This window comes from Hydractinia symbiolongicarpus, chromosome 8 (assembly GCF_029227915.1).
Source record: "Hydractinia symbiolongicarpus strain clone_291-10 chromosome 8, HSymV2.1, whole genome shotgun sequence".
NCBI lineage: Eukaryota > Metazoa > Cnidaria > Hydrozoa > Anthoathecata > Hydractiniidae > Hydractinia > Hydractinia symbiolongicarpus.
Genome location: NC_079882.1, coordinates 20,658,127 through 20,670,728, shown reverse-complemented (window position 1 = coordinate 20,670,728; position 12,602 = coordinate 20,658,127). Strand labels below are relative to the sequence as shown.

The 12,602-nt window shown below is 33.1% G+C and overlaps 1 protein-coding gene across 3 annotated transcripts; it reads left to right on the top strand.

Annotated features, from left to right (window-relative positions):
- The first annotated feature begins 1,658 nt into the window (after positions 1–1,658).
- Positions 1,659–12,306, top strand: LOC130654790 (disks large-associated protein 5-like). 3 transcript variants are annotated; one of them, XM_057457417.1, is made up of 16 exons: positions 1,660–1,860; positions 4,820–4,942; positions 6,429–6,562; positions 7,079–7,154; positions 7,234–8,142; positions 8,260–8,351; positions 8,427–8,495; positions 8,592–8,717; positions 8,826–8,915; positions 9,358–9,699; positions 10,020–10,100; positions 10,175–10,220; positions 10,298–10,396; positions 10,482–10,503; positions 11,498–11,594; positions 12,066–12,306. In XM_057457417.1, the coding sequence occupies exons 1-15, from the start codon at positions 1,698–1,700 to the stop codon at positions 11,565–11,567; spliced, it is 2,442 nt and encodes an 813-aa protein (XP_057313400.1). In that variant the 5' UTR covers positions 1,660–1,697; the 3' UTR covers positions 11,568–11,594; positions 12,066–12,306. The 3 variants fall into 3 exon arrangements, with proteins under 3 accessions (XP_057313401.1, XP_057313400.1, XP_057313399.1); XM_057457418.1 differs by having other exon boundaries at positions 1,659–1,860; positions 10,023–10,100; positions 11,498–12,306; XM_057457416.1 differs by having other exon boundaries at positions 11,498–12,306.
- The last annotated feature ends 296 nt before the right edge of the window (positions 12,307–12,602 follow it).

Genomic DNA, 12,602 nt, shown 5'->3' with positions numbered 1-12,602 from the left:
GTCTATTGAAAGACGCATTTTAGACCACTTTTAGAAATAGGACAAGACGTCTTTTAAAAGACGCGTTTTAGATGCATTATAGCAAGAAGAGAAAGACGTCTTTTAAAAGATATATTTTAGATACCTTTTAGATGTCTTTTAAAAGACGTCTTTTGAAGATCTTCTAAAAGACATCTAAAATGCGTATACTACAAGATTCGAATTTATTTACTTTCAAAAGACGTATAAAAGATGTCTTTTGAAAGACGTTTTTAAGAAGATGCATTAAAGACATCTTAATATCGTTTTCTAACAAAAGATTTAAAAAAGACATCTTAAGACGTCTTAAAAGACATCTTGTGCGGGCTGGGTATACTAGCTTAAGGAGAAGAGGGCTGAGGGGAAAAACAACGGCCCTTTATTGGGCCGTTTTTACGAGTATGGCGGCAAGGATTGTTTAGGTGTGTACACACGCACCATGCTTTAATGTAATAGCGCTATCAGTTAGGAATAGAAAGAAAACAAGGCCATATTTGAAATGTAAGCAAGCACTTTTTATCAGCTGAGAAGTTCGTTTTTTCGGTTTGGAAGGTTGTGTTGCGTTCTGGTGTATTTATTTTATTTTTCCTTGCTATTTTTTTACGAATGGTACTGGTATTATAATAAAATTGGAAAAGTTATAGTTGTGTGTATTCGGCATTATTCAGCATTAGTTATTAGTATTTTAAAAGTGCTTCAAGGTTTTTCCGTGAGATAGAGAGCAGACCAGCAGTGGACACCGCATGATATTTCAAATTTCCTACCTTAATTTTTGCTGATAAATCTGAAATGCCCCTCATTTTTCTTAAAGTTCTTTTTTTTTTAATATTCGATGATGTTAACCCAGATCTAAATTACCTTCTACCCACAATGTCATAATGGTTCTTTTTAGCAACTTTGTTTTGGGGGTTTACCCTGATCCGCACATACAAAAAATGGCTACCCCACATCCTAAAGTAGCTGTTTCTTGTGGGAACTTAAGTAGGGGGCCTTTGAAAGTTTTTTTTTGGACCTGTAGTGGGGATATCACTGCTAAGAAAGAATCAGACCTCTTCCCCTCCTCTTTTAGCAGATTTCTGTCCATGCAATACACACATTTGGATAAATCTTGGAAGGCTCAGGGGCGTGTTTTGTAGATAAAAGTTATCGGAATTGATGACAAGAGCAGTCATGCTCGCAAACGATAAAGAATTTTCAGGCATCGAACAAATTTTTGAAATTTCTTAATCCTTAGCGGATTTTTTTTCAAACTTCAGAAATAATTTGACTTTCTTAACCTAAAGTCTGGTCGATTTTTGCATGCGCAAGAATCCCTTAAAAATGTAAACACTGGAAGTCATCTATTAGCTAATTTCCAGCCAATAGTGGACTTTTATATAACCTTTTTTAATAATTAAAATAAAGGTCTTCTACTTCTATACAAAAACAAGTAAATTGAATTTTTTTATGTTAATCAGGTAAGTTTAAAGGTCATCAGGTAAATGTGCTTTACACACAAGTATGTACTTCTTTAAAAATCTATAGAAACATATTTTTATGTGATAAAATTAACATGTTTTCTTCTGAAGCAAACGATGTTGAATTCCTAGTCACAATGTTTATGAGTTGTGATTCCTCTGTGTATAATATGCTTATTTAATGACTTCATGTTAATAGTGCTTATAGTCTAGTTTATAAAAATGGATGCATTATTATTTAAACCACAATTAAAAGTAAATCAATATGACAAAGATGATGCTCGTGATTATAAGAGGAAAGAAAACAACCTTAGATGCAAGCAAGCAAGAGGGTTATCAGTTAAAGTGAAGCGAAAAATCCCGCAGACCCTCGAAATATCTAATGGTAGGTGTGATTATTTTTAGTTTCTTAAAAATGTATTTTTTCGTTTTTTCTGATAAGATGTAGTTTTTGAAGTCATAAACTTTGATGTTTTATTGATTGTATGTATATGTATATAAACAAAGACATTTTTTGCAATAGATGTTTAAGAACATAAAGTATATATATACCATTGCAACAAACATTATTAAGATCAAATGTAAAGTACTCACAGTGCCCACTACCCAAACACTGAAATGGCTCTCACCTTTGTGTTTTCCCTATTCATTTGCAGTCAACTATTTTGCACACAATCCATGTAAGGCATTTTCTTTTACAAAAAGAAATATTTCATAGTTAATATGTCTATTTAAAAACAATAATGTGTGTACTTTCTGTGTGCCTAACACATTTAAAGGCTTTAAATGTGCGTTTTTGGTGGGGAACACTATGAAGTCATGCACCATTGGACAAGCTCATAAATATCAGACACTGATTTTGACATTGCAAAAAAGCGAAATTTCCTCATAATTTGTTTATAAATCCGCTTAGTTTGCTAAAATTTTCAGGGATGCTGTAAATGCTTGGTCTCCAAAAGTTAAGTTAGTCAAAATGCCAAAAAAACCTGTTATGGAGAATGATTTTGATAAAAAAGTAACATTGTTAGTAATTTATCATTCCTTTGGTTATCCTTGTTCTTTCAATCTCCTTATCCTATTTAAAGCACTCTTTAATAGTATATTAACTAAAAAAAATATTCATAAAAAAATTACAAAAAAACTTCTCTTTTTGTTTTGGGGCTACAAGCTGATAAAACCTAACAATTTTGTAGCTTTAAAGTGTTATATTTTTATCATTTTTGTGTCCTGGAAATAAGAAAAACGATAATAACTATGTTAATATTTGCTGTTATGAAACAGGGATTTCATATTTAGGAACTTCTGACTGTAAAGTTTAAAATCAAATTTTTTTAACTTATTCTTTATGAACATCAACGAACTCAACTTGGGATCTGCATGTCGGTTTGCAATCAAATTTTGTGAGTAAACATATAGGGCTTACACAAGCTTACCCACAAAGTTTGATTGCAAACCAAGTTGCAGATCCCGAGTTATTGAGTCGTCAGCAAAAAAATAAGAGGCCTGGGACAAGCAAGCGAGTGTCATTTTGTCAAAAAAAATTATGTTAACCAATTAACCTTTATAATATCTATGCATTGATAAAGTTTGAATGCACACCCCCTTAACAGGTCTAAATTTACTGATGAAAGAAAATGTCCAAATTTGCTATTATTGAAATACTAGTCGATAAGGCCCATGGAAAAATCCACTCAGGCAGGATAAAAATTTTGATGACGTCAGCAACCCATCCACTAAAATAAATTTAAAATTTTGTTTTCATGTTGCCTCTATTGTGGACAGCTTAAAGCGCTGATCAAGAAAATGTATATGATCATGTGCTTTTGATGAGCGGTTAATGAGATATGAAGGTTTAAAAATTTTGCTGACGTAACCAATGGCCCCATCCAAACCAAAATTTTTTTTTGAAATTTGTATACCTGTTGCCTTCATCGAACAGATCTTGAAACATTGATCAAGAAAATGTATAGGATTATGTAATTTTTACAAACGGTTGCGGAGATAATAAGGTTTGAAGGTTTTTAGATGACGTCATCAACCCGTCCATTCCGAAACGGATTTGATGACCCAGGTTTGGAAAACTTACCCAAATTGGTCCTAGGTGGTCCCTAGTTACATACACGGTGAAAAATCATTGACGTCATCACCTCGTTTCCAAGTTATTTAGCCTTAAAGTTTTAGGTGCACTGTAATGGCTTCATTAAATTAGTATAAGATATTGACGTTAAAGTAGTGTTATGGACGTCGCACCGTAACGTCAGAAATTTTAACATTTAAGACATAACTTTTTCGGCTACATCAAAGGAAAATAAGCATATCCATTTTGCCTGTTACAAACAGACACAGTTTCTGTATTATTATAAGAGATGACATCATAATTCATGCAGCATAATTAAATCCAAAATTCTCTAAATGTGAATATCTTGAGAATGAGAATAGCTTTTAAAAAAATTTAAAAAGACTTGTTAGCTAACTTTTTAAGCTCTATAGTATAAGTTTAACATCATTTTGTACCTCGGGTTCCCTTTAAAACAACTAATACCAAGCAATGTCCAAAAATCATTAAAATACGGTGTGATATTTACAAACTTGTCCCATTCATTCTTTGGACAATCTTGTCCTACTTGTAGTTTTCGGAAATTTTAAATTATTCATCACACCTCAGGCAGCAGAATAAATCAGGATAAATCTAGTCCAAGGCAAAAGACCTGAATTTGACAGTCAAAACTACTTATCTAGGATTTTAGGCACTTATAAAGGGTATTAGTGCCTGGACCATATTCAATCAAAAATTGAAACCTGAAACATTGATGTAAACTAAAATTTTCGTAGATACACAACCCTGTAAAATAAAAGTACTAAAAGTCGTCATAAGAGTGCCAATGTTTGCCTGCTAAATAGCCTTCACTAAATATTAGGTCAGCAAAGCCAACTTAGAGGCACTTTAGAGACACATTGAATTTTTCTTTACTTTAGGGATCTGAATGAAATTTTACATTAACTAATATCTTTTGCAGACGTTTTATTTTTTCCTTAGAGAGGCAAAGTCAATTAGCTTCAGTAGTGTGTTCACTCTTTCATAATTTTAGGAAACTTTGTGTACCATACCACCTTTGTAGCAATATGCATACCGTTTTTAATGCTTCTTGCTATTGGTAGGAAATAAAACAAACGAAAAACCTGGTTTTCATACTATTAACTCATGTTGCGCTATGTCAAAAAAATGGTATAGATGCTTTTACACTGGTTAGAAAAGACTGACATCCACATTGTTTTTGTGTCTGTCCTTTTGTGAAGTTTGTGCAGGGTTTTAAAATTTAATTCTAATCTTTTTTTTTCTGCAGAATCAATTCATGACTCGAAAGTTATTGAAAAATCTAAAAAGGTCATACCATCAAGATTAGAAATGCTTAAAGAGTGGAAAATTAAAAAGGAGAAACAGAAAGCAGCCAGCAAGAAACCGAAAGGTAATATTTAATGTTTGTTCATGCATACCATTGCTAAGTATGTCCCATGTATGTTAAGAATATTTCCACTTTTATGTAAAAGTAAAAGATTTGTAGGGAAAAGAAAATCCAGTCCATAATTGGCAGAGGGGTAAGAACCCCCTATTTTTAAAACAACCCCCTCTATTTAGGAACCACAACCTTCTTATTTTAAAAGTAACCCCTTATTACTTTGAGATTAAGCTATTATCTTCATTCTGTAACAGATATTTAATGCAAACATCCTATTAATTGGAACTCGTGTTCAAAGAAATCAGAACATACCAAAAAACAACAAATTGGTATTGAGAAAAAGTTCTAGAAATTAAATTGTAGTCTTGCTAATTCCATTTTTCTACTTTATCTGCCTTTCATAGTCACTAAATGTGCCTATGAAAGCAAGATCTCTTATGCATAGATAAGTCACCCTAATTTTCTAACGTTGCCAATTTTAAAAATTGCCACAAGCCTAGTTTACTGAGTTTATCAAATCTTTTCACATTGTCATTTTCAAACGTTTTTTTCTAATAGGTTTTGACAGGCAGAAACATGGATTTAGATATAGAACCTGGCTACAAAATTTCAGGGGATTGGGTTTCCAACTACGTGGACCCTTTTGGATCTTTCTTGTATCCTAAAATAGTTATAGATTACTATAAATAGCCTAGTCTTCTATCTGGTCCTACTTTTATACCATTTATAGAATATATGTGTAACATAGAATTATTTGTTTGCAGGGTAATCACCTCTTGTAAATTTCTGAGTTTGTTCTTTCTCTTAAACTAAAAAAAAGTTCATTTTGTGTCTTACGATCGAATTTGGAAAACTTTGATGGGGCTAAACTGTTTATAATGTTTAAAAGCTTTTTGTGTTTGCATTGGTTCAGGACATTTGAAAAATACCATATTGCGGTAAACTGCCATATAACCTGTTTCTAAAGTTTTAATCTTTGGAAACATTATTGTGTTTATTTTATTGTGTACATTTGATGGTATTGTGCCCAACTCAAAGTGGAATTTTTCCGAGAAATATTAGGAAAAAAATCCTGAAATCTCTTGGAATTTTCTTTTAAAGAAAAGTGTCGAACCTGTACCACATGTGTCTTTTTTTATAAGTAATTGAAATTCCAAAATCAGGCTAAATGATGCTTATGAAAAGTACTTCTTCAGGCTCAATACTTATTGGAACGTGCTTATGAAAAGCACATGATCAGGCTCCAAATATGCTTTTGTGGAAAAAAATATATTACATTATTTCTCACTATACATTGGTTAATTAAAACCTAAAGAGTAGAAAGAAACTGTACACGAAACAAAAAAACTTCACAACGTCTTCTTAGGCTTCAAAAAATGCTTAGCATTTGCTTAAAAAATGACCTACGGATGCTCAAAAATGTCAAGCTTATAAAAAAAGCTTGTATGTTACTTTGAACTCTTGTTTTGATCCAGTTTCTTTCTGTATTTTATAGCATTTGTTGTCAAGCATGTAGTACACAAAGATAACAATATTTATAAAGATGAGAATCGGAGGAGGAATCAGAAGGAGAATATCATCATTGTGGGAAAGAAAATCGACTCAACGAAACAGCCGACAAAACCAAAGGTTATTTTTTTATCTAATATTTTGATATTTGCTTCTTTGGAGAATGTTGAATTTAATTTATTTCCGTCATCTTATTAAATTGTTACATTACACAAAAGGAGCGGTTGATTTGTTTGATTCCGTATCCGAGACACTTTCAAGTTAAATAATAATATTATTATATTAAAATATTAATGGCATGAGAGAATCATTTTAAACTATTTTCTGTCTTGTTTTCTGAAAAAGGGTTTTCAGTTGGCATGCCATTTCTCCTGACTTAAACAAAAGCAAGACAAAGACACTATTTACATTGTCTCGTTAACCTTCCAAAAAAGGTTATTCAGGAATGCTGAATTTGTAAATAAATGTCTACTCGTTATCAATGGAAAGTTGCACATTGGGCAAAGTAGCCACTACTCTTAAAATTGCTGCTAGAAAGTTTTGGTGAACACTCCTGAATATATTTTCACTTAAAGTTGAGGTTTTTTTTAGTCATCAGGTTTTTTGCTTATAGGATCTGTACTTGATGTTTTTTAGGTTTTAAGAGAAAGGAACGTAAATGTGGAGATCAATCAGACAAGTCAAAAACAGAGCCTAGGTTGGAAAAAGTCTCGTAAGCTCAACATCTTTATTTTTCTTTTTTTCTTTTCTTTTTGCTGTTCTTGTTTTTATTGTACTTTTTATCCCTATAGAACCATCTTTAACAAAAAAACCGCCACAAAAGAACAGGATTATTCAAACAAGATCTACTTCAAATGTTAGCAAAACGTTAGACAATGATAAGAAAGTCGGGAGAACTGAAAATGAACCTGTTACGCGTATTTTAAGAGGTAAAAAAAATGTTGAAAATAAAAGGGAGAAGACTAAAAACTTTAGTGAAGTTGGCTCTAAGCCATCAACACAACCTAATGTAAGTGAAAACATTGAAAATAATAAAACCTCTTCGCCAAAAGATTTAAATGACATTGAACAAAAACAAGCTGAAAGTATTGAAGTCATCGACCTCCCTGTAGAAGCAATAGTTGATGAGCCTACAACGTTCGAGCCACCACAAGGACTAGCTTTTATTAATTTTAAATTCGATAGGGACGCTCTTTCTCCAAGAAAGTTTTTAGATGGGCAAATTCAATCAGAAGTTAGTGGTGAGGAAAAAACTTTGTCTCCAAATACATCTGAAAAAGCCAATAGCGTTGATGGTACGCCCGAATGTGTAAAGGTTTATCCAAAAGTAGATTCGCTTCGTAAATCTGCTCGATTGGTACGTAGTAAAATCACATCAAATGGTGACTTAGATACGCCCAAAACGCCGGTTGCTTTGTTTAAAGAAAGAGAGGGTATTACCCCAGCAAGAATCACAAGTTCCAAAAGAAACAGCTTAACTCCAAATCCTAAGAATTTTCTAAGCAAGGTGGAAGATCCAGTTGCACAGCGTATCGAATCGCCAAAGTTACAAAGTAAAGTTGACTTGCTGAGGACACCACCTGATATGAAAAAGAGTGTCAACCATTTCACGGCATTAGTCTCCAGCGAGGAAGAAAAGTTCTCTTCTTGTTGCGAAAAGTGGAATAAAGTAATGGAAGAGAATACAGCACCGGAGAAAGGTAATAGTATGCACAAAGTACAGAAAATAAAATGTAGCTGACTTGTTTATGAATGTGTTTTGTTTGTGTGTTTTTTAAAAATTTTGTGAACGCATTTTTTATCTTTTTTGCTTCCAGACCATGGGAATATTCTTGCAGCTATTGGACAAGCTCAACTGTTCATGCGAAAACGATTTAAACAATTTAAGGAATTGATAGAATTACATAAGGTAAAAAAAAAATCAGCAGTTTTTTTTTTTTCGTCAATCTTTTAATTGATTGTATACTAACATATTTCCTTTTAGGACAAAACTGCCGAGAAGGCTGCACATGCGTCAGATTTAGATGGTTTTTGGGAAATGATATATTTTCAGGTTTATTTTTTGCGTAATTAAATTAGTTAACCCAGAAGTTACTTTTTAGGATTGTTTGCAATCAAAATCGTAATTTCGCTTTTGTTCTCATTTTAGGTAAAGGATGTGCATAAACGCTTCGCTGAGTTGGAAGTCTTACAAAACAACAATTGGGAAGAACCACAAGATAGCTGTAAAGCTGTGAAGAAAGTTACCAAAGTAAAGAAAAATGTAGTAGTTAAGGTAAATCTTCTCTTGTATATAAAAGTGACACAGTTAGTGACACTAGCTCCATCAAAATGTCGGTGACTCTGGATGAATGTGTTACTTTCTTTTTGTTTTGAATGTTAGAAACCAGCTCCAAGCAAGACATCAACAAGAAAAAGTGACTTTAAAAAGTTCAGAGAACAAATGAAAGCAAAGAATTTAAAAGAACAACAAGTATGACACTTTGGTTATATACCATAATGATCCGAACAAACGCCCTGGACGCTTATTGAAAAATTTATGGATTTTTTGCATGGGCGCAAAAAATCCAAAATCGAGTGGGGCGCTAAAAAAATGCTGGGCGCTCATAAATTTTTTCTAATTTGGTACAAATTAAAAAAAAAAAGTTTTTTAAAAGTTTTTTTTTCTAAAATATAAAACTGAATTAAAGATGTAACAAAATGAAGTTTTGTCTTTCTAGGGTTCCAATATAAGAAAGTAAAATTTTCAAAAAGCGCCCAGTTTCTCAAAGTAGTTTTCGATTAAGCACCCCCTTTTTATCAGGTGGGCGCATATTCAAGGGGGAGCCTTAAAAATGCTGGCGCTTAATCGGACCATTATGGTAGATTGTTTTCGTTATTTATCAATGCTATAACTTGTGCGGGCGACTTCGTAGGGTGATGCAGCTGGTGCGTTTGTGTCGATCATAACTACTTCCGTCGATGAGGAAGGGAAGAAGGTGTTGACACCCATGCGTCGTTCGCTACGCAACTTCAATGCATCTGACATCAAAAATAGCCCAGCAGTTTCTATGGTAATTCCGGTTGATGTTTCTGTTAAGAAAAGTGTTGATGAATTTTCTGCGGATTCCTTGGAAGAAACCTCACCAGAAAAGCAGAAAACCAAAATGAAACAGAAGATTGATAATCCAGGAGAAGAAATTGTGAAGTCGTTGCGGCGTTCGACAAGAAAAACACCTTCCAAATATCGTAGCGTTGATGCTGTCACTACACAAAGGGTACGCCATTTTATTACACCTTAAGGACAGAGACCATTGAGCGTTAAATTGTTTGTAAGTTTACCTTGCCTTGTGTACGCCCCTTATTTGCAAACTTAGTGGAGACAATGACTATATGGTTGAATGCTGAAGTGATTGGCTAGTAATTGGCTATAAATTAACATGTCTCGGTAGTAATTTCCATAAGAGGTCATTTGGGAAAATAATCCTGGGATTGCCTTGGAAGTTGGAACCCAGGATGAGTTATCCTAAATGGAAATTGTCTAGTATGAGATTAACCGCGTGTGGGTTTAATTAAACGATTTTTTATGTATTTTTAGAAGCCTGCGGATGTTGCATGTAATCTTTTCACCGACAGCGGAGAAGTTTTTAATGAACCAGAATTGAATAATGAAGATGAGGTAACGTCAAGATTTGTTTTATACCGTTATGCCCGCTTATCAAATATTAACGTTACGTTTGTTCTTGTTCATAGAACTATGATTTCAACAAGTATCTTTCAAAAACCATCATATCTGAAGGTAAGTTTCACACTATTATATCTTGTCTTTGTAAAGCTCTGATTTATTGATTAATTCATTGATTTATTTATTTGCAGATCAACCAGTGAAACGCGATTTGCTGTCTTCATTCGACGATCGTGTGGACACTCCACCCCCTCTCCCATTAAATGACCTAATGATGTTTTCACCTATAGGTAGGTGATACAAGCTGGGTTAAACCCTTAGTGCGATTTCATCTCCTGATAGTCATTAAATAATTATTATTATTTTTTTTTTTAGTAACAAAGCTGAATAATGAAAGGTGGGTTTAAGGACATTCTTTCTTACTGCTACCCTGTCTATATTTAGCTTCTCTCCTCTCACTTAGTGTCGATTAAATGTTTGTCGTGCGGCATTAGGCGATTTCGCAGAGTTTTGGGGTTTAATTCTAGGTGTCCATTTTATCAGAAAAGACACGACTTGTCAGGATTTTTTAAAAAATTGTCAAATGTCAGGAAGAGTCAAGCATATCAGCAAATTATTTCATTTTTGAAAATATTGACAAGGATTGAATTTTAACTTTGTTCAAAAATAACAATTTGTTACAGTCTGTGTTTTTTTTAATGCTTACATTTATTTTTTATGGTAAATAAAGGGGTTCCATTAGTTGTAACGTTTTATTCCCAAATAGATGAAATTAAGAGGGAATTGTCCAGGAATTTTAAAAAAATGTCAGAAAAATAGGGTGTGTGCACTTATAAAATTTTTTTTTGTCTCTTGCCAATAGAAGGTTGACAAAAATTAAATTTTGCTAATACAGTCTACTCTAGATAAGTGGAACCTCCACGGAACCGAAAAAATGGTTCCACTTATCGAACTTCTCCCTTATCTGAAATCTCAGGAGACCGAGGAATTTACGAATAATCAAAAACAGGGGAAGGAACAATGTGACTGCTGATATAGTTTTTATGTTTTAATTACTTGAAAGCAATTGAATGTTCGCATTCAAAAAAAAAAAAAGAATGTTTTGATTAAAATGATTCGCACGTACTGTAGATAATTTTTCTTTTAATTTCCACTTATATGAATAAATATTGCTCAAGGGAACAAAATAATGGTTCAACTTATCAAAAGTTCCACTTATCGAGGGTTCCACTCATCCGAATAAAATAAGAGAGATTTTTAATGCAAATCCAAGGGACCGGGGAAATTAGTTCCACTTATCGAGAGTGGACAAGCTTTTTTCTTTCAATTTATTTTACGTAAACAACGAACTTTCATCGTCAAAGTTCTAACTTCGCATATTTACCTTTTAGGAGTGTTCCTATTCAACCTTCAAGTTCGGTACAGCCAACGTCTTCTTTGGTGAATGATCTTTTGTCTTGAAAGCTTTGTGATGCATCAAATTGACTTGTAATACACTACATATTCGGATTTGTGTATATTTATATCTATATACGGAGTAATAAGTACTGGACATTCACTAAGAAGGATAGACACATTTCAAGATGACAGCAGGGATTAGCGTTTTCTAATTCAAAATGACTTTTAGCATATTTGTGATAGCATCTTCATTAAAATATTTCATAAAATTATCCTATTTTTTATACTTAACCATGGGTACAATACTCGCCTGTACTTGTTTAAACCAAGTAAATCAGCGCATTCCAATCTGTCAATGGTCACTTTATTGGGAGCATTATATTGTGAAAGGTTTTCTTCATCTCTCGTTTCTTTTTTCTTTTCTTTTCTTTTTGCATAAAATTTTTATGTGTTTCTATACTTTGGCTGGGTATCAAGGAATCTGTGTCAGTCATCTCTTTCCCAGATCTCTTTGGGATAAGATTATATTTGAGGGTGATAATAATGTGTCTTGTATTTCAGCTATGAAATGCCGGGTAAAAAGTCATGTAATGTATGCTGAGTCAACGGAAGTACTATAACATATTTTCTGCAGAAACCCTTCACTTGCAGACATTCCTAGCTGACATTGTTCTGTGTTCTGCAGGGACTTTTTTGGTCAAATCGTCAACGAGAAGTTGGTATATATTTATCAGGTGATATATTTAAAAACTTGTAATAGTTTATTTCTTTTTTATTGTAACAATAAAACTGATATTCCTTATCTATCGTACCATTAACCAAAAAAAAAAAACCCCACACTGACTGTTCGCATCCAGTGCGAATGAATGACATCTATTCCGGATTAAAAGCAGATGTAACTAATTTTTCCCATACCTTAATTTGTTTTGCTGATGATTTTCCCTTCAAATCCGATGATGACTTTCAAAATATTTTTCTCAAGCAGCACACAGCTATACAACCCAATGTTAATTTTCGCAAAATTATGTACTCGCCAAACATTTAAGGTCCTATTTGCAAAAATTAATACCCGCAAAATGTAACTTTTTGGACTTTGGA

Coding starts and splice junctions, on each gene's coding strand:
- LOC130654790 (XM_057457417.1), top strand. CDS start 1,698: ATGGATGCATTATTATTTAAACCACAATTAAAAGTAAATCAATATGAC. Junction 1,861..4,819: donor GACCCTCGAAATATCTAATG/GTAGGTGTGATT, acceptor TTTTTTCTGCAG/AATCAATTCATGACTCGAAA. Junction 8,916..9,357: donor AGAATTTAAAAGAACAACAA/GTATGACACTTT, acceptor GCGACTTCGTAG/GGTGATGCAGCTGGTGCGTT.